A 27888-nucleotide genomic window follows, 5' to 3' on the forward strand; every position below is an offset into this window, starting at 1 on the left:
ACGTATTTAACTGCGTGTTTATTGAGTCGGTTGAATTAGAATCCACGCACGACGTGGAGCGCCGGATTGGTTTACGCGCGGCGGCGACGTGCGGTTCGGGGCGGGGATGAGCGGGAGCGTGTGTTTCAGTGTGAGCCGAGTGTGTGAGTGTGTGTGTGTGCGTGTGACAGGTCTCCGGCGGCGGAGGGGAGAAGGATGCTGAGGAGGGTCCTCGCGTGGATTTGGTGCGGGGACCGTGACCAGGAGATCCGGACGGCGGTACGGTAGCCCCTTCTTCTCCCTCCCGTTCCTCCTCGGTCGCCGACGCGTTACGCAGCGGGGACCCGCCTTTTGTACGACCGGCGGAAAACAAGGCGGCTGCTCGCTGGGGGTCGTGCGGGGTTCCTCCTGTCGAGGTGGATCCCGGGAAAACGAGCGGTTCTTCTCTCGTTATTTCTTCATTCTAACGTCAACACACAACTTCTGGTTCGGCGAGTCGGCTGCGCGCCATGAATGTGAACACGTTATTTATGACGATTATAAAGCTCGAATCCAGGTGAAACTAGGGGAGTTTAATGTGTGTGTGTGTGTGTGTGTGTGTGTACGCGATGTGACGAGGCCACGTGGGCCACGACCCAGGAACGGGGCGTGCGGAGCCCTGTTTTTATTCTGCAGGAACGCACTGCGCATGCGTAATGAAGGGGCTGGCGGTCGACTGAAACGCTTCGTTTAATTCCTCTACTGATGGGCTTGCGATTACATCGCGGGGCTGACATGTGTGCTACGGGTGTTGCAGTTGCTGGTAATGACAAAAAAAGACCATTCAGAATATACAACGCCCGGGGCTGTGCAATTATGGCCATCAATTAAACTAAATGTGATGTTGTGCTGTGTTGGAGATTAGTGTTGGATATAAGTTTGCGTGGAATGTAAATTCTGTCTACAAAATGCTAAATTAAGATGATATTGTTTCAAAATCACGCATTGTCCTTTAACAGTAGTCTCCACAGCTAATTATTTATGATATTTTGTAATAAGCGTAAGACTATATTATATATAGAGTTTAATTATCTACAGAGTGAAAAACTGCTATATCGATGTGATTCATTGTGCTCAAACATATTGCATTTATCCTGGAACCTTGATTTTATATATTTTGTTTTTGTCCTTCAGTTTGTCCTGACCCCTACTCATCTCTCCCACGACTCCCTGATGCTTCTATCCAATAACTATTATCTCACTCTAAGGCAATCATATCAACAGAAAGACTAATACATTAAGGCTCATACCGACTCTGGGGAGAGCTTGGATTAAGAAGAAAAAAACCATACCATTATCCTCTCCATAGATCATAACGCGCGTTGTAATCACGGGATTACGGCGAGCGGTTCCTTCAGAGCTCCGTGCGTGAATTGGGTCAGCCTATTCCGGAGTGAAAAGGTTCTCCAGAAGCAAATCGCCTAACCTACATTACAGAGGAGACCTCTCCACTAATCCGCCCCACGGCCTGCTTCTTTCTCACTCCTCGTGGTGGCCAGAGCATACGGCCATGTAGGGTTGGGTAAAGCACTAAAAAAAGAGCATCTTAAAAATGTAGGCGGGGTCTTCTCTACCCACCAGCCTCTACTTACAGATGTTCTGGTAGAGCTGACGTTGTAATTTTTTTTTCACTCACTATTATGGTATCTGCAGACTATCTTATGATTCAGATACAAACTTGGTCACCAGAAAGTCTGGATCACCACGCAATCGGTCAACCCATAATGGCACAGCCAGGCTCACTGAGGCCGACATGGCTCCAGGCAGATTGGACCTGCAGTTTCATGAACAAGTACAAACCCATGCTTATTTTAGCCATCGCTGGATTAAAATGAAATAAGACATCAAATGTGTCTGTGGATTCACTTCATTCGGCTTCCCCGGTAATGAATAGGCCACAAGAAGGCAATATATGAAATGGTGTATTATGTTAATTTGATGGCATAAATTGTAATGGCCATTTTGATTGAAATTCAGTCATAGAGATACAAGACTTTGCACCATTTTGGCTGTGGTTCCATAGAAAGTATTTACCTCCGTGTATAGGAAAAAATCAAAAAAGGCATCACCTCTGGTAGGAGAACTGCCTTTTCTCCTAGTATGATAATATTAATAAAGCATTTGCAACAAATTACGTAATAACACTGTATGTGAAGCATGCAGCGGATATGGCACATATATTGTACATCTATCAGCACGATCCCAGTATTCCACTGGATGACTAATGGACGTATCGGTGTAACCGTATTTAACTTCTTGCCCGCTCCTGATGTGAGGTGAATGTAAGACGACGGAGCGGGAGGGACAAAGCCAGAAGAGGTGTGTTGATCTATTAGGTTCTTTGACATGAGAATGGAACTAATGGGAGGCGGGTGTGGAAAGCGGCGCGGCACGCTGCTCTGAGCATATTTAGGGCAGCCTTTACTCCTGGCTTCTAATTAGACATTCAGGGCAGTGCACACTGTATCCACTGGAGGCTTTGTGAACGTCTTCTGTCCCTTCGCCCATCGTTCGCCCTCTGTGTCTCCGTCTCTTTCACCAAGTGGGACAGGAAGCGCCGGAGAGAATGTGGGTTGCTGCGCTCACAACGCGGCCGCTGCCGTTGCCCGCTGAAGCCTCGCGGGCCGGGGGAGCTTATGCAGAGCGGCACGGGACCCTAGAGAGTTGAGCGGCGAGGGCGCATGCTGATAGTGATGCTGAGGCACTTCTGCTGTTGCTGGGCTGAAAGGGGAGGAGGAGCGGGAAGGGCGGGGTGGCGAGGACGACGCTTTGGGTGTGAGACAGGGCTGTGTGTGACAGGGCTGGGTCATCAGTCAGTGAAAGGGAGCGACAACGAGCTGACTGTAGACCCAGACACACATATCAGCTCCTTCTGTGCAAATAGACTAACCAATTTTTAAAAAGTCCCAGTCCTGAAATTGCCATTGTGGGTACAGTTTGCACCTATTTGTAACCTATGGTAGAGCTCCAGTAATGTGACTTTGAAATATCAAAGCTCGGGCTGAGAAGAGAGATCCAAGCAAAACCACATGAAGAATATGAAAAGGGATAGTTCAAATACTTGCCATGCCTTCAAAAGACCAATAAATACACATTTGCTGTAGAAGAACTGAAGCATTTTAATCAGAAACCGGTTTGACAGAGAATGTCAGTGTAACAGATTGGTGCGATCATGGAATTGTATTGTCTATACATTTTAATAAGCTCATCCTATAATGTAATTAAATGGCAGCGTGTGAAATAATTATTTCTTTCTGAAGGTCCCGCTACATTATTCTCTTTGGTTGATTTGTCAGCAGTGGTTACAATATGCGCTGATTTAAAGGGGATAGGGCATATTTAAGCAGATTAATGTCTTACAGTGGCTTTTCCCACATGCTAGAGAGCATGAATGCCTGCATAGATGTTCCCCTGTGGAAGGAAAAGGTCAGGGGTTATGCACTGGTCATGCTTTAATTGCTTGACCCGAATTCAGACCAAAAAATTATGTTTTTATTTCTCATTCGTCATGGAGTTCTACCATGGAGTTGTGGCTAAGAGAGTGCATAATCATTATAAATTCCATAATGCTATTAAATGCATTGATGTGCTTGAATGTAATTACTTCTAAAGGCCTGTGGCTTTTAGTAAACCGCTTCTGTTAAACGTGTTTGTATTGATGATATTTAAATATTTCAGCACACATGAATGATGAGTTGAAATGATATAAATCATATATATACACACACACACACGAAGTTCATTATTTAAGGCTGTTCAGGTCCATCTGAATAACCGCTCCCCGCGCTGTACAGGGCTGTGAATGAAGCAGCCGACGAGCTTGAAAAGAAGTCAAGCTGGCGAAGCAAATCGGCGAGATCAGGGTGACACAACCGAGTCTGACGTGTGACCAATGGTAGAAGGTGTTTCTGCACAGAGAAAGTCTTAGACCCCTCCCCGTCCGAGGACGGACTTTTTTTTCTCCTTTTCTTTCCCCCCCGTCGGAGATCACGAAGTTGCCGCAGCGCTCCTCCCCACGACGCATGGCGGCTCGCAGCTCACAGCATCCGCAGTGCATGCTATGTCCATCACTGTAGCGATCATCTGGACCCGAGTCACTCACCCAAATGCACACCGACGGTCCAACCCCACCCTGCCAAACCCCTCCACCCCCCACCCGACAGCGCCCCGGGGGTGAAAGGTTATTGGCTGCACTGTCAGAGCTGCCAGCCTGCGATATGCCACTATTTTTAGTAGGGGATTTTCCACATTGTTGCCATGCAGTGGTTGCCTCCGCCGTCGACTGTCTTCTTTGGTTATTTATATAATCCCCCCCCCCCTCCTCTAGTACAGTTTAGCTCATTGAGTGTCGTGGCGCCGTGGAGAATCGAAACTGTGACAGATCAGCGTGCTTCGCTCAGGCAGAAAAATGTAGGTCAAGTTGTGAAGAAAACATCTCCAGAGAGAGAGAGAGAGAGGGTGAGCGAGAGACCATAGGGCCTTAAAGAAAATGTAATCACAAGCCACACCTTGGTGAGGTGGGGGCGGTCATTCGGTTCTTGTTCTTCAACTGGCGCGTTGATGGGGGGGCCAGTGGAAGTGGTCGGTGTGAGACGGCGGGCGTGACTGGGGTACCGTAAGAACGCTTTGGTGCAGTATCAAGGACGAGCTGCTTGGCAGATAGCGAGTGAGAGCACATGGAGACACACAGAGAGAGAGAGATAACACACATTTCTGCCGAAGATTTTTTTAAATCTTCGTGGATGGTGCTGGGGTTTTTGAGACGTTTTTATAGCATCCCCTTTGTGTGCCCCACGAGGTTCCTTTCATCTGTCCATCCATTTGCTTGAGTGGGGGGGTGAGGCTGAGACCTTGAAGAACTGACCTGGATTTGAACTTTCACTGGAATAAACACTTTTATTTTTTTTTACGGCTTTTGATGTTCAGAAATTAGTATAATGTGCGGGAGTGGCATGGCAAATGATAAAAAAAAAAAATCTAACAATTTACACCATCCGCCCAGAAATAGCACATGTGAAATTAACACCTCGGTCCTATATTTGGATGTGGCGTAATGCCTCACCAAAACTGACAGCTTCATTATAGCGCCGCGACTTATTAAAGGTCTTTTTTTTTAAACACGAGAGGGTTTTTTTTCCTCTCAAACACCAGAATCTTTTCTTTGAACTACTTTTATGTCACTCTTTACCTTAAACACATTACAGTAGATTAAACTAATTTAATTAGTATTTGTCCGAAAGGTAATTCATATTTGATATAACATCGAATATTTTCTGCACTGCCAGTTCAGGGCCACTGCCAGTGAGGGCGCTCTTGTCTTTTTTTACCTTCCCAGTTTTGTTATCATTAGTCCCCTTACACATTGAGAAGGACCGGGGGATTTAGATTAGGATTAGGATGTGGTTTAGATTAGATTAAAATTTCATAGTCATCGTGTGGTCGGCCAACAGGATGCGGTTAGCCTCTTTAGTAAAAGCGGAGAACAGCAACATTATTTATGAGCAAAGTGCAGTTTAAAATGGGAAAATATTGCAGCATAGTGTTTCTACATTTTACTGCAAAATTATGTAATGCACCGCTAAATAATGATTATTGTATTATTATATGAATATTGAGTAAAGTGTACATAGTGTCAGAAAGTTCACAATGAAGGGCATGCTACTGTATCAAGGTCATGTGCAATGTAGGAAGTACAGTGCATGGCACTTAGCACTGTGTCGTTGAGTCCACCAGGTTTGACAATATGCTAATTAAAATCTAATACTGACATTCTACGTTTTAAAATGAAGTTAAATACAAATTGGTGAAAGGGCTGCAGTTCATACTTTATATACTTTCATACTGTAGTGTCAGTAAAACAGTTCCTGGTTGAAAATCACTCTTCCAAAAAAAAGGACAGGGACACATTTATTTTATCCAAATGCTTATGGGGACCTTGTAGGACCGAAAAAGCAGCGCCAGCTGATACCACGGGGCTTGTTAGAGTGCGGAGGGTGCTATGCCGGGAATGTGTGCGCTAATAGGCAGAAGCACATAGCGAGCTGGGCCAGACAGGCACGTGAGACCTTCAGAAGCCAGGTGCTCCCTCGCCTCACTCAGGAACATAGCCAGCTGTGTCCTGCGAGCTCCTCCTCGCCTGGACCGACCCCACCCGCACCCAGCCCCTTTGCCTCTGATCCCCCCCCCCCCCTCCCCCAATCACCGCTGACGATCTTGGGGGCCGTTTTCCCGGAGCCTGGCCGCCGCCGCTCGAGCGGGGCTGTGAGAGAAGCAGGTCCTGACAGGCCTGGGATCCAGAGATCCAGTGTTTTGGTTAGTTAGTGAGGGCAGTCACACAACCCCCATCCCTCCGTCTGCAGCTGTTCATCCTCGCTGCAGTAACACACTCGCGCACACACACCCCATGATTAAAGCCTGACTCGGCCTGGCCACTGCGCTCTCCATCAAAGCTCGACAATCCCGGCACAGGGCGTCAGTAGCGTAACAAGAGTCACATCCCAGTTCATCAAACCCCGATTATCATCATTTAAAGTTGTGACTGTAATACAGTGTAAACCCGTACAGAATTGGTTATTAATACGAATGTGTGGAAAGATTAAAGGGCCAAAGGAACTGGTTAGATAGCTACAGTTTTGAAAGCCCCAGATTTATGCCGCTGTGCCCTCTGATGATGAAACCGAATATTAAATGGGATTTTTTTTTTTACTCCTGGAGACTGGGCGGCGAGCAGGACTGGCAGAGCTGCTGTTGCAGTAGTATGGCCTGGGTTTGGGTTTTCTGCTCAGCAACACCAGCTCCTCGCGCTGGATATCAAAGCGACTGCTGGCGGACGAGGCGAAACTGTTTGAAGTTTCCGCTCACAGGCCGGCGCAGACTCCCAGCAGGCCCGGATCGGTTAAAACAGCAGACAGCCGGAGCGCGAAGCCTTCCGAGGGGGCGGCACATTAAAAAATCATCTGAATATGCAGCCTGGAGATTGCATAGTAATGTATTCAGTCTCCGTTTCTTCTCTCGTGCGCTGAACGTGTCGAATTCAGCAAGCCATCGTAATTTGTATTATTCTTTTTCTTTTATTATTTGAGTCATTTGATATATTAAAATTAAGCAACTTTTAATTAAAATGTATTTGTTGGCCTTTCCATTTCAGGTATATGTAGTCTTGGATAACAGCTTCGGAGATGAAAAGCGATATTAAATTTGTTGAAATTTTGAGTTATTTGTTATAGTAAGTTATCTTGATCACCACACTTCCTTATATGACACAGAACACCGATAAGCCTTAATAACTACATCATTGGGAGTTATATGTTTATTTTAAAGCTATTTATTTGTCTTTGCAAAGTGCTGATGCATATTCATTTCTTCACACTGACACTGTGAAAAAAAGAAGCAATCCTGACACCTATGCTTAATTAATTAATTAATTAATAATTACATCCCCCTTAGATTATTTTGTTGGACGAATTTGATTTTCTATTAAATTCTGTGGATTTCACACTACGTCATTTCCTGCATTGTAAGAAATGGATGCACGTAAACGTCGATTCCCTCCTATCCACAGCTAACTAGCACGCGACTGTATGTCTATCAGCAGTGGACGGTGAGGCCTCGCCAGTCTTAGGCATTCTTGGGGATTTTTAATTCCTCCTCTACCTTCCCAATTCAGTCTTATTAAGGAATTCTGAAGCTCTGAGAAGTAGACGTCCATTCAAAGACACCATTCCTGTTTGTGTCCAAGGTTGCATGCCTCTGTGAAATGTCTTCTGTCCCAAGAACACCAGAGGAACCGCAGTTGGCCTGGGCGACACCATTGTTACCGGAGAGCCATATTGTGCAACACCCCCCCCCCTCCTGTTTCCTTAAAGCCCTATTGTGAGATGTAAGGAACATCTAGCATGTTTTGTACTGGAACACGTTTTCCTGCGGTAGGAAAGCAACACAATGCCTTTCGCGCAGCGTCTAAATTAAGAGCGATTCTGTGCGACTGTGTGGTTGCCATTTGAGATTACAATACGGCCAGGGTTGCCATAATTAACGGAAGCGTCCCATGATATTTGTAAATGCCACTGAACGGACGCAGCTGAAGATACGTCATGGCGTTGCGTCGTACTGGGCCGTAATTACACGTAACTACAACGCTGTACTGCTCGATCGAAGGCTGATGGAGCAGTGCAGAACGCTTCAGTTCTCTGTTCTTTGAACTTTGCTCTCTGAACTTCCGAGGAAGTCGGTTTCAGGGATGTGTCTCTTGGTCGTCCCCCGTGAGAGCCCCCGCTCCTGTTTTTTTTTTGTTTGACGGAGGAAATTGAGGTCGGACGGCTGACTCAGTCGGTGTTCCTGGTCTGCACTGTGAGGGCGTGAAAAGGAGGTGCAAGGTCTTGGCTTCCCGTAAGTGGTCAGTCCACAAATAACGTTGCCAGCTCTTGCATCAGGTTCCTTCATTGTTGTCTAAATATTTATGAACGTTTGTGATCTTGGTGTTGGATGGAGTTAAAACCCCAGAGACAGGAGAGACAGAGGGAACCTGAAGACGAAGGAGTAACGTAGGTTAGCGAAGGGTGGCCAGCTCGCTGGCGGCGAGTTTGAGCAAGCTGTAGATTACCGTCAGGGGCAGGAGCGGTGCCGAATCTGAGCGGGACCAGGCCAACTGGCACCGAACAAAAGCAGCAGCGTCAAAAAAACGTCAAGATCAGCTGCTGCTCAGAGATCACCCTCAGCCCCACCCCGGCGTTCAGAAGTTTTCTTCTTCTTGGCTCCTCGGCTGCTATTGTCTTTGAGTTGGGAAAATCTGCAGAGCCCTGAAGGGAGGCGTGTGTTTCTCCGTCCGTAAGAAGACTCAAGGAGGCCCTCAAGGGGATCCTTCTGCAAGCTCGCATAAAAAGAAGGGCTTCCCTGTGCATAAATGCAAAAGGTGTTTGGGGGAAGGACACTGAAGGATTCTGGCCACTTTGGAAAGGCAGCACGTAATCACTTCAATTTTAATTTTGCTTGTAATAAATGTGGTTCGTGCACCCCTTAGCTCCCAGTTCTGAGACAACAATTATTTCAGGAGATGGATACCTTTTGGATGAACTTGCATCCTGGGATTAAAGATAAAAGGCCTGGTTCTCAGCATCTAGTTCTCTGCTGGTGTTCACAGTTTAAAAGGGGGAGGAGTCTGTAGGCCTGATTGACAGATCTAACACAGCCTTGTTCTGTTTAAACCCCCTTCCTGTCTATACGACACTCTGCCCTCCATTCTCTACAGACCAAATTATATTCATAAAAATATTTCTCATTTTTAATTCCAGCGCTACGATTGGTGAACTAGTGAATCTGGCATCCGTTAACACTCGCAATGAGCAAAATGGAACATGTTATCAATCATTAGTTTAACCCGTGCAACTATGCAACCACTTTTTAGTTTGTCCAAAACTTTCTTTTCTTGTTTCGTGTTCTTTGAACCACACATCTAAACCTCTTTGATTTCCTCCCTTCTCACAGCTCCCTCAGAGTTCTTCTCTGTTCCAGGGCCCGGCATATTAACACACAAACAGGTCCAAACTAATTCAGCACATTACATAAATGAAGAGAAATAAATAGAGGACAGCAAATGGATTTTAATGCGCATGATAACCGATGATAATGGACAGATTGATTTTTGTGCAACACAACAACAGGGTCGTGATGGGACCCTCCCCTATGATTTGAGAAGCAGCCGTCTAACACCCCAGGACAGCCGAACGTCTCTCTGTTGTGGTCTGAGGGACAAGCGTTGGGAGAATTTCACTCCTCCCATAAAGCAGCATTACAGACCACAGCTAATCGTAAACACCTGTGGCAGGAGGAGACGGATCTGTTGCACAGATGGGAGCGTCGCAAACAGCTCCATTTGCTCCCGCAGTCGCGTCTGCTTTCTCTGGGTTTTTCCTGTCTATCTAATGCGTGTTGTTGTTTTAACGGAAATTCGAACCCGATTCTCAAATAATAATATTCCAAGATGTGCAAGGATGTGGTGTTATTGTACAAGTTGTGGATTTGTTTGTGATTTATAAATAGCTATATCTACTTTTTATGAATAAATAGGCAAAAAAAAAAAAACCCTAAATCTTATATACAAGTGAAAATAAAGTGCATTGTTAAGTGTGTTCGTGACACTGCTACTCAACAGCTGGATAAGACTTCTTCTCTTTTTTTTAATTGGCTGAAAATGATAATTCAGTACAGTTTCATATTGTGATTTCTATACTCTCGCACACATGGGAAGTAGCAAAATGAATGCACTTCATTTACAGCATTTTTCAGACGCCCTTATCCAGACTTACAATCAGTAGTTACAGGGACAGTCCCCCCCCCTGGAGACACTCAGGGTTAAGTGTCTTGCTCAGGGACACAATGGTAGTAAGTGAGGTTTGAAACCCACTACGCTACTACCACCCAACACTTCATTTGAATGCTGTGTGTTGGTGTCAGTATGATTTTACTACCTAAATTACATATTCAACAATCTCCGAAAGCTAACTGATGACATCATTAATATGCTGCTGACCTGTTCAGACCCATGCAGAGGACGACGTATCATGTGACAACATATCTGACTGTGTTAATATCTGAGCTGATGGCCACGTAAGTGTTTGACACCCCCCCCCATTCAGTGTCCATGCTGCTCTGGTCTGATGCAGATGCCAGATGACCGTGTTACAGCCGCTGGTATCGTTCCGCCGGGCCCGCTGCGTTTGTACTTCTGTTGCTGCCTGTTTCCACTCAGTGCTCGACTCAGCATTCACAGTCATGATCCATCACATACACACGCTCAGAATAACACGTTACGTCTGTTTAACTCCATTCATACGAGGACATGATGCAATCACAATATAACAGTAATACAAACCAACAACTGCTCATATAATACGAATAGTCCAATTGCATTGAAATGGTGCGTACATTATAATTCTTATTATGAACTTTTGTGTTGTACAGTGACGCGCTCTAAAATGTAATATTCTAGCAGGATTAGGCCACACCACCCTGTTCACAGAGAGGATTGTGTTGCAGGACAGAGACACACACACACCAACACACACAGGCGGCAGTAATCCTTTAGTGTGCTAATTGCAGAGCCTTTATCACGGACCCTTGCCAAACGATCGCAGCGGGACCAACAGCAGCTCCTTTTTTTTATTTGCTTTGTCATCTTTTCCTGGCATTGAAACACTGATTATTGTTTTATTGAGGTACGGTTTATCTTTGGAAGATTGCAGTGTGTGAACGTAAAAGGTACTTTTGAACGCGCTCCGTCTATATTTGACCCCGCGTCTTTTTGCCGCATTGTTTGCATACGGTCGAACTGGAGATACCAGGAACCTCTGGAATGTTTAAACCTCTGGGTGCTGCTCTATACATCTGAATGGAACTTTTACAACTTAAAGCAAAGCACCAGGCATTGGCTTGCAAATGAAGCGCTGGTACTGGCGAGGAATAGTAGACTGGTCTCAGAATTGAAAGAAAGACTTATTTAAATCAAATGTTGTGGATAAAAGGAACCCTTTTAAATGATCCATCAATTAGCCCCGTTCTATCGTTGCATATAAGCCCAACAAATCTGTCGAAAAAACGTAAAATGTTTGCTTTGAGTTGTTCTAACTTGGTACTCATCTTATTGCCATTTTAGGATTAAGTTAATAAGTTGCATCAACAGTGTAGAATACAAACCGGTTAAAACAAAACCCCCGTTTATCTAAGATGCAAGCAATTCTGTTAACACAGCGACCCCTCCCCCCATGCCAAACATTGATTTGCTAAAGCATTTACTGCAGAATTTCCGAATTGCCATGAACCAATGACACGACGTGTGCAGAGCAAGAGACTCTGTTCTCCTGCTACTCTCTGAGCGGCAACTCAACATTCTTCTCCATCTGCAGGCTACTCAACCTCTCTACTTATCAGCATGAAATAATGGCCACTTTCACTTTTTAATCACTGTGTGTTTTGCGCGTTCAGGCAGTCGCTAATTTCTGTCAGGAAGATGATATGTTTTTAAATTAGTTTCACTGCCTAAAACACAGCACTGTACATCTAAAAGTTCCCATACTCGAGATAACAACAACCCTCTTAAAACTAAATGCAGTGTGAGTTTTATTCTGATGGAGAGGAGGAGGATGGGAGGGTCTCTCTTCCTCTTCTTCCACCCCTACTCTCTCTCTCGCGCTTCCGTCCACCCCTTTTCTCTCTCTCTAACACTTCCTTCACCCCTGCTCTCTTTCTCTTCCTCCACCCCTGCTCTCTCTCTCTCTTCCATCCCTTGCGCTCTCTGTCTCTTCTCTCTCTCTCTCTTCCTTCACCCCTGCTCTCTCTCTCTCTCTCTCTCTTCCTTCACCCCTGCTCTCTCTCTCTCCCCTCCACCCCTGCTCTCTCTCTCTCTTCCTTTACCTCTGCTCTCCCTCTCTCTCTCTTCCTTCACCCCTGCTCTCTCTCTTCCTCCACCCTGCTCTCTCTCTTCCTTTACCCCTGCTCTCTCTCTCTCTCTCTCTCTTCCTTCACCCCTGCTCTCTCTCTCTCCCTCCACCCCTCTCTCTCCCCTCTCAATCTCTATCTCTCTCACCCCAGCTCTCTCTCTCTCTCTCTTCCTCCACCCTGCACGCTCTCTCTCTCTCTCTCTCTCTCTCTCTCTCTCTCCCTCCACCCCTGCTCTCTCTCTTCCTTTACCCCTGCTCTCTCTCTCTCTCTCTCTTCCTCCCACCCCTGCTCTCTCTCTCTCTTCCTTCACCCCTGCTCTCTCTCTCAATCTCTCTCTCACCCCGTCTCTCTCTCTCTCTCTCTCTTCCTCCACCCCTGCGCTCTCTCTCTCTCTCTCTCTCTCGTCCTCCACCCCTGTTCTCCGTGACTTGGTCTCGTCCCTCTCGGTGCGCCGAGTTCCTCCAACCGCCGGTCTTCAGCCCACCTGGACCCGGTTCTCCTGCTCTCCTGCTCTCCGGCCGCGATGGGAGGAAGAACGCGTTTTAACCGGGAGATGTTGCGCCGAGGTACGGGAAACCTCCTCAAATTACCGACAACTTACTCTCGTAGTTCTCGTCGCTTTTTAACCGACTCGCCATTTTACGGGGATTTCTAATCTGCCGCGGAACCTTAAAGGATGTCGGGGTTCGTGTCACGTGACTCGCGTATTTACAACGCGAACAATGTTTTTATTTTTTAAAGCTCAGAATCACGGGGTGACGTGCCGATGGTGACATCTGCGTCAGGTTCCTCTCCATGACCTCCTCCATTCCAGCTCTCTGGGCTTCTAATGTACCCCGAGGGCTTCGTCAGACCTGCGTGGCCCCGTGTTATAAAGCTCAGTTCATTTGTGGGTTTAAGTGGCAGTGACAGACATGGAACCAGGACATGTTGCAGGAACCTGATGTTTCTCCTTCCTGGCCGCCGTTGATGGCCAAGTAGCGATGTCAGCGCTCACGGAAACGGTATTTACGGCCTCCAAGTCCGGTCGAGCATCTGGGAGACCTTACAGGATCTCTTACCGACGGCTTGGCCCCAGATGCCACCTTCAGAGGCCTGGTGGAGCCCACGTTCCAATGGCGGGGTCATTAAGTTGCTCAGCGTAAGTTTGGATAGATGGACGTCCCGTAGGTCTGCATGCTTCCTTTTGACTTAATTCGCTGTTTACGGCTCTATGCGTGATCTGTACAGGCTGTGCTGTTGGCAGAGTCGATTGTCCGGTTGCTGGGGTGGTTGGGATTGGGGTGGGCGGGGGGGCCTGGCAGGATTACTAAAGTGTTGGGAGTGCTACTTAGGAACCACCTGAGTATCACACTGAGCAGCGCTGTTCTCGCTCCGGGAGGGACCGGGGGCGTTAATGGACACAACATCGCCGGGCGAGGCCCGATAATGGCTTTCCGCACCGGGAGAAATTCGAGCAGGACGCTCCTTCCAGTCAGCCGGCCGCGCCAGACGCTGCCAAAAACCCGCAACCCGTACGCACCGGTAACAACGGAGTAATGAACGGCACTCAAAGGTTGCGTAATGCCACCTCTGCATGGATGCCTGGGACCACCTGGGGTGCAGCGACAGCATGGGGCGGCGGGGGAGCGTTTTCGTACGAACAGACAGATGTGTCGGCCGTGTGGAAATCACATCAGAATCCGTTTGAACCAGTGACCCTGGCGCTGGCCACCGCGCTCTGTTTCGGTTTAGTGTACCTGTGGGCAAGTTTCATTCTCGAATGTAAAGCTCCAAACATGGCTGGCTGCACAATGAACGAACCGATCATGGCTTTGTGCGTGGTCTCGCAGATTGTCCCCGATAAGGCAGTGTACATTTACGTTTGCATTAATGGAATTTATCAGACGCCTTTATGTGAGTGAAGGGACTGTCATTGTGATACACAGCAGCACAGCGCACGGTGCACACAGTGAAATGTGTCCTCTGCTTTTAACCATCACCCTTGGTGAGCAGTGGGCGGCCATGACAGGCGCCCGGGGAGCAGCGTGTGGGGACGGCGCTTTGCTCAGTGGCACCTCAGTGGCACCTTGGCGGATCGGGATTCGAACCGGCAACCTTCTGATTACGGGGCCGCTTCCTTAACCGCTAGGCCCCCACTGCCCCAACAGTGGAGCTGCATTGGCCGGGAATTATCCAGAGTGACTTACAATAGATACGTGGAGAGTCCTCCTGGAGACTGTGCCTTGCTCAGGGACACAATGGTAGTAAGTGGGGTTTGAACCTGTGGCTTTGTGGTCTTCTGGTTCATGGGTGAGTGTGTTACCCTCCACCCTACATAGTAGAGAACTTGCGAATAAGTAGGGAGTGGTGAAAACATTCAGGTCAGTATTATATATTATTTTCAAGGCCCCAGCACGCGCGCCGCCTCCGTAATTTGAGGCTGCGGGTCTCGGCTGGGCGTGACGGTGGAGGACGCTCCCCTCCGCCGGTGGAGGAAGACTTCTCCGCGACTCCGGGGCGTTCGGAACCGGGCTGACGCGCACGAGCTGCATATGGAAGGGACCGCACGTGGGCGTCGCGTTCGAGCGGCGGCCGCCGCGTCTCATTGTCCTCTTGATTCCGGTGTTTGCATACATGCCGGTGATCAGAGGAGCAGATTTCTGTGGCTTCCCCTCCTACCCACCCGAATCCTTCAAACCGCCCGGAATTTGCATCCATGTGGTTCAGATGCTCGGCCGCTGCGCTCGCGTTTAAACGAACTTCTGTCTGGCACTTACTCGTCTCTCTGATGAGTCCATTCTCTCTACATCCATATTTCCTGTGGTTTCATTTCATTTCCTGCACCATGCCATCTTCATTTCCTGCTGTATGATCATCTTCGGTACTCAGGACCTTCAGTTGTGACAAAAAAAGTTCATCAACCCACATCTCAATGCAACCAACGGTGCCTGAACAGACATCTTGTTCTCGTCTCAGTCCTTCTCATGCATGTCGTCTAGGCCTGTAAGGCTTAAAAATGGACTTCAGAGGCTTTTTGCCCGTTTGTTAGCCATGGAGGTTCAGTGTGTGTGTGTGTGTGTGTGTGTGTGTGTGTGTCTAGCTCGCTTTGTGGGCGCATGTGCCCACCAGATGTGCAGGTAGTCGCTGAAGTTTTCCATCCCCGATCAGCACCTGACGCATGACTGCTTCTGCAGGTTGTGCATGTTTTCACAAAGATAAAAATCTTCAGGCCAGACGTTCGGGACCCTCCTCTAGTTAAAAAAAAATATGGATATGAACGTTGCCTTTTCAAAACTTGCAAGAAATGATGAAATTACATTTACGTTACAGTTCAAAAAACAATCACTGACATTTGCTGTAGAGGTCCCCTATGATGAAAACGTCACTTTGTGAGATTATTTAACATTAATACGAGTTCCCCCCGGGCCGGTCTATGGTCCTGCAGCTAGAAATGGCGATAGGTGTAAAGTGTGCTTTGACCGTTCTGCCCCGTCGGCAGCTCAGACGGTCGGATCTGGAACGTGTGAAGCATTGCAGTTGCTCGGCGATTGGATGTAAAAATGAGCACAACTGTATTTTTTTGGTTCTGTCACACCAGACTCTGAAGAACCAGCCAGTTCATTTTATTTTTTTCGGGATGGTCGCTGACAAGACTTCCTGTCTGTGGTTGGTGGATGGTGTTGATGACGTCATTTTGACGAATGCCCGCTCAGCTTCTATTGGCCGCTCTCCTCCTCATTAGCATTTAAAGCTACAGTCACCGACACCTACGTCGCTGGGGAAATCTCATTGTGGGACTGGATCCAAGTTGCTGTAATTCTGCACCAAAACTGAATTTGGTAAAGATATAAGTGAAAGTGAAGTGATTGTCATCGTGAAACACTGAAGCACAGCACCCGGTGACACAACAAAATGTGTCCTCTGCATTTAACCCTCACCCTTGGTGAGCAGTGGGCACCAAGACAGGCGCCCGGGGAGCAGCGTGTGGGGACGGTACCTCGATCAAGGGGACCTCAGTGGCACCTTGGCGGGTCGGGATTCGAAGCGGCAACCTTCTGATTACGGGGCCGATTCCATAACCACTATGACACCGTGGAAATTGCGTGGAAGTGCAAGGATCAGACTCGCACCTGGACACACGTGGGACGTTGCAGCTCGGGGAGAAGCGCGTATTAGCGGTGCAGTAAGACCGATATAAACATTTTTTAAAATCCACGTAAGAGGACCTTTATGTACTTCTGGGCGGAGGTGCTCTGCAGAGTCTTGGCTGTCAGTCTGCGAGGGGCCAGCAGGCGGCCTCTCCTGTCACCCGTACTTGTGTACTTGCCATGCGTGCTCATGTGCTTGTGCAGTGTTGGTGGTGCGGTTAGCTTCTCCCTCCGTGCTGAGGCCACAGCACGTTCTTCCTTTTTTCAGGCCAGATGCCAGTGCAAATTATCAGTGATGACAATAATCTGATGAATGGCAACCAAAACGGATGAAATGGGTGAAATGATTTAGAAAATCTGGTTTTGCAACTTTCAGCACGATCTCCTTCCTCGCCTTGGTTCTTGTATCAGAACCTGACAACAGCACCTCCACAGTCATGACTTCATGTGGATTTAAAACATGGCGCTCATGGAACAGCCTAAAAAGCCTGAAGTCCATTTCATTTTCAGAAGAGAATCTGTCCTGGTTGGATGAAATAGTTCTTCTCGAACGTGGCCCAGCGTTTTACAGTAACTGCGGTAATAGTAGTGAGGAAAGGAGGTGTTGCATATGTTCAGGCCATCTGCTGTCTGCCTGCTTCCCGAGCCCCTCTCAGCTGGAGCTGTTGTCCCTGCCAGTCAGGGGAAGTGTGCCCTCCGCCCAGCCCAGCGAGGGAGGATGCCGAGAGGGCAAAAGGGCAGATTCTGTCGGGCTCCTACCAAGGTAGCTTTCACCTTCAGTGACCCATGATCCCAGATATTCTGGTCATCTAGACGCGACTTGTTTCGCGACTTGTTTCGTATTTTGTGCATGATTGTTAGAGTATTTCTGTTCGTCTCTATTAAAAGAAAAGTTATAATCATTTTCGTAACAGTTACATAATATTTGCCAGTGTAGTGCTGATTCAACAAAGCCACCTGCGGATCCGACACCCAACCCCTTATGCAGAACCGCAGCCACAGATCCAACCGAGAAATCGATCCCGTCTCTTCCAGGAGTTCCAAGAGTCGTCTGCGTATTGATATCGCCTCCCTGAAGTCTGATAAAAAAAAAAAAAAAGACTTTTAAATCCCTTACTGCAATTATTTATTGTCATTTAAAATATCACAACGGACCTAGCTGCCCTATCATGGGTAAATAGAAGAACAAAACCACTGTGCCTTTTTGAGGTCAGCCGAGACTGACGGGTTTATGTAGAATTTTGTGAAGTGTTATGCGGTGCACCATCTGCACCATCGGGACGGTGAGAAGTGAACGTCTGTGAACCCCAAGGCCTTTCTTCTCTTATCTTTTCACTGTTATTGTGTCCTTTTTTTGAGGGCCTTCTGGATCTTAGCTTTTGCATGATACGCTGTAACCAACAAATCCAGTCGTGTTAATGAATTCTGTCGAATGAAATATAATGCCGGCGTCAGGTTGAAAGGGGGCTCGCGCGAAGGTGCCAGAAATCGGTCGGAATCTGGCGCCGGAAGAGACATTTGGTGACCGCTGACCTTCGTTTGGTGAATTGTGCACGGCTCCCCTTTCTTTCTGACGCTGCCTCTTGTTCAGCGCTCTTCAAGTTAAGACAAGAGAAGTGACATTTTCCTGGAGTCACTCAGGGGAACTCGGAAGAACTTTCAATTATTAATTACGGCGTTCCCTCTGTGTCTCTTAAACGTTCCGTCACTCTGCAAAACCATATCAACACAGATCCCAAAATGACCGTGATGTTTTACCAACGTAATCTGTGCTAATTGGCTTTGACCTATAACCTTTGTCAGCCAGCTGGGTTTACCGTGCTGACCGAAAGTCGGTACGAGGCTGGTCTTGACAGGTCGCTTTGTGCTTGTTTAGTTTCCGGGGAGGCCTGACATTCAATATGTATTCAATACATTTATATTTTCATCCATTTTTGCCGCCAGCGTCGGGACCGGTGAGTAAAAGCCTGACCTTCCCTTTGGCGCGGTGTCACGCGGCAACACATGGAACCTCTTGTTTCTGATTGGCGGAGCCGTGCAGGGCGGCAGCTGTGTCCACACTTCCTCCTTACTGGAGAATGAATTACAGCGGTACGGAATACGTGTCTGTCAGATCCTGTGGGATCGGGCAGGCTGTGATCAAGGAGCCGGAGGATTATTGTTTCTGCAAACAGGAACTATTCAGATATGATAAGAACAAAGGCGAGAAAAACGACTACTATTACTACTACTTAATGTTACTACCCATTCTATTATTACTATTCTATGTATAGCTACCATTACCATACTATTACTTATACCATTAACCATTAAAACCATAAGTACTGTTACTATTAATTATATATGCAATTACTATTACTAATAGTACTAATACAACAATTACTATATTACCACTACTAATGTTGATTTACTATTTCTATTACTACTGCTAATAGTTTATGTATTAATTTGTATTATTACTATTAATAGTTTTACATTCACAGCATTTATCAGACGCCCTTATCCAGAGCGAGTTACAATCAGTAGTTACAGGGACAGTCCCCCCCCTGGAGACACTCAGGTTTAAGTGTCTTGCTCAAGGACACAATGGTAGTAAGTGGGATTTGAACCTGGGTCTTCTGGGGTGTTACCCACTAGGCTACTAACACCCCTATTACCATTAATATTTTTGTGAATGCTTTTTCTCTTGCTACTCGTACTAAACATTTGTCTTAACTCCAGACAAAACCGTTTGTTTGATTTGTCCAGCTGTTTCCGCTATTTTACTACTATTTCTACGGTTACTACAGTGAATACTGTTATCACTACCGCTATTACCATCATGAATATTAGTGTTGTTGGTGTACTGTTACTGTCAGCACAGGGACGATGCTTAATCTCCTGTTTGTTGCGTCTGAACCGCGGCGCTGGCATTAAAGGCCCGTTAGCTGTACAGGATCAGTTGTTGGGGGTGGGGGTGTGTGAGAGACGTGTGATGCAGGCTCCAACATGACGGAGGGAAGGTGCCGGAATGCCTGCAAGTCTCCCGGGGACAGGGGGCCATTTGTCCGGCCATTTGCTCCACTTCTCCCAACAGCTCGGCCGACACGTGGGGGACCCGGGGCCGTTTATTTATTCCTATTATCAGCGGGGCGGAGCAGGGTGACGCGGCTGAGCCCGAACTGGACTTTTTTTTTTTACTGTAACGCGAGCCACGTCAGTTGATAAGCAAGAGGCCTGTCGTTGTGAGCCGCGGCCCACTGACATCGTTTGCTCTGCCGGCATGTCTGTGTTGCGCCTGTCGGGTCTCCTGCACTTCGTTTGTCCCCTCTTGACCTCTGAGCCGTTGATCCCCCCTCTCGCTCCGCATCATCGTGTAATATTCCAGATGTTGCCGGGTGTGTTTGCGCCGCGGCAGTTTGCTGCGTCGCTGCATTCCCAGAGATGCATATTATTATGTTGCTCTGTTTGTTTGTTTGGGGGGTGGGGGTGGAGTCAGGCGCTCCGGCCTGAGCGGAAGTGGTTATGAGGGATTTGTCAGCGTCGGCTTCTCTGTGAAAAATGGGGGACTGGAGGAGGGGAGTCGTTGCGTGACAAGGCTGGAATAACATGTGTTATTTGCGAACGTCTCAGCTGTAGATGTTTTTCAGGAAGTAGCTCAAGTTCAAGTTGAGCGTTATTGTCATTTCAGCTACATGCATGATAGACAGTACATTGTGAAACGAAACAACGTTTCACCGCAACCTGGTGCTACATGCAACATTTAAACGACGTTACAGACCGACACAAAGTGCGACACAAACCGGGCTACATGAAGTGCAAAGGGCAGCGAGACATGTAGATAACATGTCCTTCTTTTGACTCCTTTAGTAGTATCCATCATTGTAAATGAATATACAATATAGATCAACTCTCAGACAAAGAACAAACTTTCAAAATGTAATTACAATTGTATTACACATTTGAAATGCTTAAAACAAATCTGACTGACAGCTTTTTGAAGAATAATGTAAGAACATGCACTGTAAGTGCAATATGATTACATTCCATTATCTCAGATGCACAGATACTCTGTATCCTTTACAGCTATTTTTGGAAATAAATCCCGGTATATTTTCATGCAGCAAAGTGAATATTAATTTTAACACACATAAACACACATTATGCATCTTATATGTCTATTATAATGCATAGGTCTAGTCTGAAAATGTTGCTTCTGCAGTCCACAAGATCCACAACCTCTAATTTGTTCACCAAAGACTGGTTCTAGTGGCCCTAGCATTTCTAGTGGCCCTTTTACCGTTACTGTATATACTGTACATATGTTATCAACCCAAACATGCCCTCTCTCTGTATCATGCCTGGAACCCTTTTACCTCTCTCACTTCCCTGTCCACATCCCATTTCCTCCCTCTCTGGCTTTCCTGTTCCATGCTCTCTGTGAACTTGTACCCGAGTGCAGGGAGAGTCAGGGGGAGTTAAAAGTAGCCCTGTCCCAGGTCAAACAGCCAGAGTCAAAACTACTTCTAACACACAAAGGTCACAGACATGCTGTCCGAAAGATACACGCAGATATCTCATGCACATTTTAGCCGTAATCGATTCTCAATAGTCGTTTATTTTAAAACATGTAGGATAAGTGCCTAGAGCAAAATGCCTGTTGTTGCCATGGCAACCATGCCGCAGTACATTCTGAGGTTGAATTACTTGTTTCAGTGTACTTAATTAATTAAAAAATTTGTGTTTGTTTTCTAGGCCACTGACTCACAAGCCCATTGCTGAGCATAAGCACAGCGGCGCCCCCCTCAGGTGCGTGGAGTCGGTGCGCCGCTGCATGCAGGGCCTTGGTCAGAGAACCGCGCTGAATGGCCACGAGCCCAAACCACTGCGGCACTTATGATTACAGGCAGAAGGTGAGAGTCACGTCTAACTTTAGATCTGCCCCGGACGTTCTAACAACCTCTTCAGAAACCAGGCCATTTTTTTATAAGGACATAACAAAATTATGGAGAGTACTAACCATTATTGCACTTCTTTCTTTTTTTTTTTTGGACAAGCTGAAAACCCAGTCAGGAGACAGTAAGACCAGCAAGGCCACACAGGCAACACATGACATGGAGGTCAAAGGTCACCTGATCACTGGACCTGGTGAGAACATTTTCTGAATGTTTCTGAACTTGTGTATTTCTGTGCGTGTTACCGATCCTGCACGTCTGTGTTTGTGCGTTTACAGACCTGCAGGGATGCCAGGACAATAAGCAGCGCGCAGAGCGGATGTCAGAGCTGCAGGAGAGGAGGCGGAGCCTTCAGGCCCTGCTGAATACTCGTCTGGCTGAGCTGCGGCGCGTCTGTCTGCAGGAAGCGGTCAGTACTGCGCACACACACACACACACACACTCACACAATCCAGGCCTTGACCTCGCAGAAACACACACACACAAAGAACCTCCCTCAGACACCACCACCGGTCCTGCTGCTACTGTCTAATGCAGCTGCCGGACGCTGCCAGAGATCCGCAGCCCGCGCTGATTTAACGTTTGGAATGATCGTTATCACGAGTCTGACGTATTGTCATATGTCCCTTTCTACTTCCTTCACAGGAACTGACAGGAGAAATTCCCTCACAGTTCCCTCTCGAGACAGGAGAGAGGCCGCCCTATGTGCGCCGCCGTGTTGCCGCCACCCGAAATGGTTCCAAACAGACCGTGAAAGGAGAGGTGGGTCATTTCTTGCCACCGTCGTATTTACAGTGTTCTCCCATTGGATCTGCATTGTGACCCAGCGGCCATGTGTCTGTGTGACAGGATGAGGAGGTGACACAGCGGAAGTCCAAGAAGACCCTCTTCAGTGGAGCCCTGCGCAGACATACGGACTCAGAGCAGCAGCCGTCGTCACACGGCAAGAGGACCGTTCACCGCGGATGCCACACAGGTACCAGAGCCTGAAATCGGTCCTTCAGCTCTAGCAGCTCCAACGGAGTGTAGCTGTAATATTCCTGGCCTTCTGATTGGTTGGCAGGGATTGGACTGGCGTATTACCAGTGTTATCACGTGTTATCACATACATGAATTAGGTGACAAGCCAAAGGCTTAAATAAATAATGCACAGGGTTGTATTGTGGGCTGATAGACTCGGTCGTGGGAACCTGTGGTTGGATCGAAGACTTTTAAATGTCCGCTTCGGAAACACCATTTCCTTTACACACCCTGGAAACGGTTCACCTTGGATAAGCGGGAACATTGTGTGAACATTAGAAAGGAAGTGTCATGGGGTCAGTGCAGTGAAGAGTACAAAGCACCACAGAGCTAGCACAACACTTTTAGCGATATATGTATTCTTTCGGACTCATGCACCCTAGTCAGTTGCATTTTTGTCCTTAATTTTGATGAATTGCCACCTGAAAGTTTGCCAATTTTATGAATGAATCAAACCAAATCCCAAAAATCAAATGTAAAGCCAGTGTAATCGTATGCACCAGGCTAATTCTGGCCCAAGGTTAGACTCAATGCCACAGGATGTATGCTTTTAGCCGTGTAATCATGTTTACATTTCACAAAGGCAGATATTGAGCTGTAGGTTTTTATTCAACGTTAAACAGCAGAGTAACAATAAAGCAAAGTTGTTGGTTGTTCAGTAATATTTTCCAGTGCATCATTACGTTAAATGTCTGTCATACAACAGTGTAAAGTTCATCTCCTTGTTCCCAGTATTATTCTTTTGTTTGGATGATAAAGTGAAAGGATTGTCATTGTGATACACAGCAGCACAGCACACGGTGCACACAGTGAAATTTGTCCTCTGCATTTAACCCATCACCCTTGGTGAGCAGTGGGCAGCCATGACAGGCGACTGGGGAGCAGTGTGTGGGGACGGTGCTTTGCTCAGTGGCACCTTGGCAGATCGGGATTCAAACCGGCAATCTTCTGATTACAGGGCCGCTTCCTTAACCGCCAGGCCACTACTGCCCACATGAATGAATGTCCCTTTGAATGTATCGCTTAATTGTTTGCTGTTGTCTGTGTCTGGGCAGATAACGCAGTGAAGTCAGAGAGCAGCTCCACATCCGATTCTACGGGCCAGGACAACGGTGAGTCACAGCGACAGAGGGTACCCAGCATGCCCCGTTACACTCGCACCAATGAGTACGAATGCACCTCCATCGCATGCATACGGAGTCTGATTTTGTGTTCCGCTCTGATTTTTACCATCTTTCTCTCACAGATGAGGTCTTCTCTGGTGTGTCCCCTGACTGTTTGTCCCCGTCTCGGCCCCGGCTGGCCCCGGGCAGCCCTGACAGCAGGTTCTGTCGAAAACTGTCCCCAGTTGAGATTTACTATGAGATGAGGACCCGTCGCAACTCTGTGGCCAGTTCTGCAAGGTAAATGGACAATTAAACATACACCTACATACAGTATATTTATATATATAGTCTGTCTAGAAAATGAGGTCATTTTATTTTGTAGCTATAAGAAGCTAAACCTTCATATTTGCTATATTCATTACACATTAAGTGAATCATTGTTCATTTTATGTTCAGGGTTATGATTGATAGCCAGAAATCCAACATCTTATTATCCACTTGGCCCCTTATTACCTACACTTGATCATAAAAAGGATTCACAATAAAGAAACTTTCCACTACTGAAAAGCATTTTCATTTATACACTCAATACTTTCGGTGTCATTTTGCACTGAGATTCTCAACAAAATGTATGTTAACTAGGTAGACAATAATTTTGTTAGAGGGGACCAGTACGGTCACATTTCATGGTCACATTAGAGGGGACCAGTAGGTGGAGCTGCTGATTGTGGCCCTGCAAATAACTTATCAAGGGATCCTTATAACTGCATTAACATTATTACACACTACATTAACATTTAATTGCATTAACATTATTACACGTTACATTACATGGAATTGATTGGACATTGGCCACATAAGACATCCAACGTGCCCCATCATAACAGACCATATTTTATGCAGTCTTTTGGTGTTAGTAGCTCATATGCTTGCTAGATAAACCAGATGATCAACCTTTGAACAACCCTGAGTTGCTCCAGGGGGGTTTGAACATGTATAGTATTCTCATAAACAGCATATGATGGTAATTATCGACCCAAATCTGTGAATAATGCAGATGCATTGCGCTTTTTCTGTGTCGCAGTCCAAATCGCTCTCTCCCAAGAAGTGTGTCAAACCTGGAGGGCAGGAGTGTTCCTGCAACCCCACTGCTGTCCCGCACCGCCCAAGCAAATGGCCACATCAGGTGATTGATTGTGAAGTGCTGGTGCTAGAACTAGTTTGCACGGAGTTGTTCCTTAAATGTGTTTGGTTTCCATCTGTGCTTTTTTTATGCCCATTTAGGTCAGATGTTTCAAGTGGAGCAACGACCAAGCATTGGTCTGACAATCTAGAAGCACCGCAGGTGGTGCCTCTACAGTCTCAGGAGGGCTTGTCCCCGGTGTCCTATGAGCAGGGCAGCTGCTCGTACGGCTCGCAGACACGCCGTAGCAACAGCTCAGAGGCGCTCCTCGACCGGACCGCCTCCACAGACGACGGGTCTCAGAGAAACGGCATGCCGGTGAGGGGCGGGCCTTACAAGAGCTCTGAGGCGCTGACGGATGGCCGGCTGAGGCAGGTGCAGCAGGGCAGCCCCGACCGACAGCTCAGCGACCCCTCTGACCACAGCAGGGCCAGAGGAGGGTGCCGTGGCAGCGGGTACAACGACATCTTGTTGGACTACGTGTGGGGAAAACAGCAGAAGATGCAGCTCCAGCAGCAGCAGAGACAGCAGACCCATGGTAATGGGAAAGCTAGGGTGTGGCCAGACCTATTGGCTGGACCTCCTCCACACTACAATGGCTTTGCTCCTCCTCTGCCTCCTGGCAAGTCTTTGCACTTCAGCATGGAGCCACCAGCCTACAGTCCCCTGATGCTGAGGGGCAAACCAGGGGATCCCCGGCGGGTTAAAGTCACCCGAACTAAATCCTGTGGACCTTTCGTCCCCCTACAGCAGCACCAGCAAGAGTCCATTCTCCTGAAAGCTTACTCTGAGACCCCCAACTCTGCCGGCTCCTCTACAACTGCGCTGTACCCTAACCAATCAGAGCCTCAGGGTCTGCAGACAGCTCCTAGGGGTCAGCAGTTCCCCCCAGACTCCTCTGCATCCACCCCAGAGGATGCTACTCGCAGTTTGCACAAGGCCCTGGCGCTGGAGGGCCTCAGGGACTGGTACCTGCGGAACACGCTGGGTCACGCAGCCGCCAACGGAAATGGCCATGAGGGGGCGCCCCAGCGCCGTCGCACCACGGCGTCACTCCGCAGCTCTCAGTCCCACCTGCCCCTCACCCACCAGCCTCAGTCCTATCAGGGCGAGGCACCCTTTTCCCAATGCCAGAGCTCTAACCTGCCCCAGTCTGCCACCTTCCATGGCCACCCCCTTCATGGCAGGTGAGGGTCCTCCACTTCTGTTCTGTTAACCAGAAGCCCCCTCACTGGTCACCAGCCGTACCTAAACCGGCATCTCACCACCAGGCCAGATGTCACTTCTGTGATGACAATGCCAGACTCATGACCATTTTAACGCCTTTTGTTTTTGTTCTTCCAGGTCGGTGGAGTTGTCTCTCTACCAAGAATCGTTTTCTTCAAAAATGCAGGAGCTCACACTCAAGGAGTCCAACACTGACCGTCCCACGCCAGGCACTCTGGTCTGATGCCCCCCACCAGCATAACTGACCACCACTGACCTACAGACCCAACTGAAGAGACAACTGAAACCTGCCCTGGTGCTCCACCTGCTTGTTCATTGGCTGGACCCGAATGTCACCACCCCAGGCCGGAAACGCTTCAAGCAGATGCTCCACAATGTCAAAATGCACAAATACTGAAATCGCGTATCGACACGTTTCAGTTCAGAAAGGCGGGTTTCGTTTTTAAAACATTCTTACACGCCAGAGAGCTCAGCATTGCTTTGGGTTGTCTGTAGGATGGCGGTTGTTTTACAAAACCACACTGCTGCAGTGACTTTGCTGTAAAATGTAGCAAACTGCTGTGACATGTCTGCAAACTTTCACACTCTTCCCAGATTTCCAGTGCAAAAGTGTTATTGATATGCAAAACGTGAAAAAAACCCTGCTAATTGCACCTGGTTTTATTCAGGCCAGTGATACTATGCCTATTTTATTACAAATTTAATCTTAAATCGTTTTCTAACTGACTATAAGATAGCCTACATGTATTAAAAATGAAGTTTACAGTATTATTCTTTTATTGAAATATTTGAATTTATATGACCTACCAAAAATGAAATAAATAACACATATTTATACAAATTACTATTAAGCTGTAACAACTGTAGTGTGAGGAAATATCATCTTCAAAATGAGATTTTGCATCATTGTGGTGCATTTGCACCAATAGGCTTGCTTCGGATGCTTCATAATCTGAGCAATTCTCCCTTGTTTATGTAAATATGCAATAGTTCAGGGCTACGGCCCAGTCCAACCATTCTGAGCTTTTTCAGTCAGGGCACTGGTATTTGAACTTGCACCAGTTAAAAATGTATTTCTATATTATAATTATAATTCTATATTATAATTTTTCTAACTGAAAAAAGTCACTATCGAATCAGGGCTCAGACTCAGAGGTTCATATTTCCAAAGCAGAGTCATTCAGCGTTACACGAGCAAGTGTTCTTCCAATCACATCTCTGTACTCTCTGTAGATAAACGATCGGATTTTAGTGCTAGATATTGCAGGAAATAATTTACATAAGTATTATTTTTTTTTGTGTGGCCAGCAAACCCCGAGAACATCTAATCAGAAGAATCATGGTTTATTAAGATGGCCCTTGCTGTTAGCCGTCAGCAGGGGGCGTCGTTGTCCCTGGCCATGCAGTGGACAGATGAGAGAGAGAATGGAAGAGAGGGAGGGAGATGTTGAGCGAAAGACATGGTGTCAGGGCGCGGTTTGGCTGCTTTTGAGTGGAAAGCAGTGCTTTTTGTTTCTGTGTTCTGTTCATGGCAACGGCCTTATTGTGTAATTACCTGTACATTATTATCATGACAATTTTTTTGTATGCCACGCAACTCAGTGTTTTTATTTCAAATGTGAACATTGTACTAAAAGCCGTGATGCCGACCGTCAGCTTGTGCCTACCAGCTTTATCACGTTGTGGAGTTCAGATGTTACAAAAGGAGGAATATCCAGATTGTACAAACCTAAAAAAAAAAAAAAAAAAACATCTGTACTGTACGTTTTTAATCATCTGTTGGGGAGGGGCTGGATTGTATTTCCTTTTCTGGGTAAATCTGAAAGGTAGCAAAA

General features: G+C 47.1%; 1 protein-coding gene across 2 annotated transcripts; it reads left to right on the forward strand.

The window, feature by feature from the left end:
• The first annotated feature begins 136 nt into the window (after positions 1–136).
• Positions 137–27803, forward strand: LOC114771312 (coiled-coil domain-containing protein 120-like). Of its 2 annotated transcripts, none has more exons than XM_028964925.1 (11): positions 137–258; positions 21318–21475; positions 21620–21710; positions 21796–21926; positions 22163–22279; positions 22367–22493; positions 23593–23649; positions 23784–23940; positions 24728–24829; positions 24928–26013; positions 26171–27803. In XM_028964925.1, the coding sequence occupies exons 2-11, from the start codon at positions 21428–21430 to the stop codon at positions 26274–26276; spliced, it is 2022 nt and encodes a 673-aa protein (XP_028820758.1). In that variant the 5' UTR covers positions 137–258; positions 21318–21427; the 3' UTR covers positions 26277–27803. The 2 variants fall into 2 exon arrangements, with proteins under 2 accessions (XP_028820758.1, XP_028820757.1); XM_028964924.1 differs by lacking the exon at positions 137–258 and adding an exon at positions 12889–13019.
• The last annotated feature ends 85 nt before the right edge of the window (positions 27804–27888 follow it).

Source organism: Denticeps clupeoides, unplaced genomic scaffold, assembly GCF_900700375.1.
Source record: "Denticeps clupeoides unplaced genomic scaffold, fDenClu1.1, whole genome shotgun sequence".
NCBI classification, from domain to species: domain Eukaryota; kingdom Metazoa; phylum Chordata; class Actinopteri; order Clupeiformes; family Denticipitidae; genus Denticeps; species Denticeps clupeoides.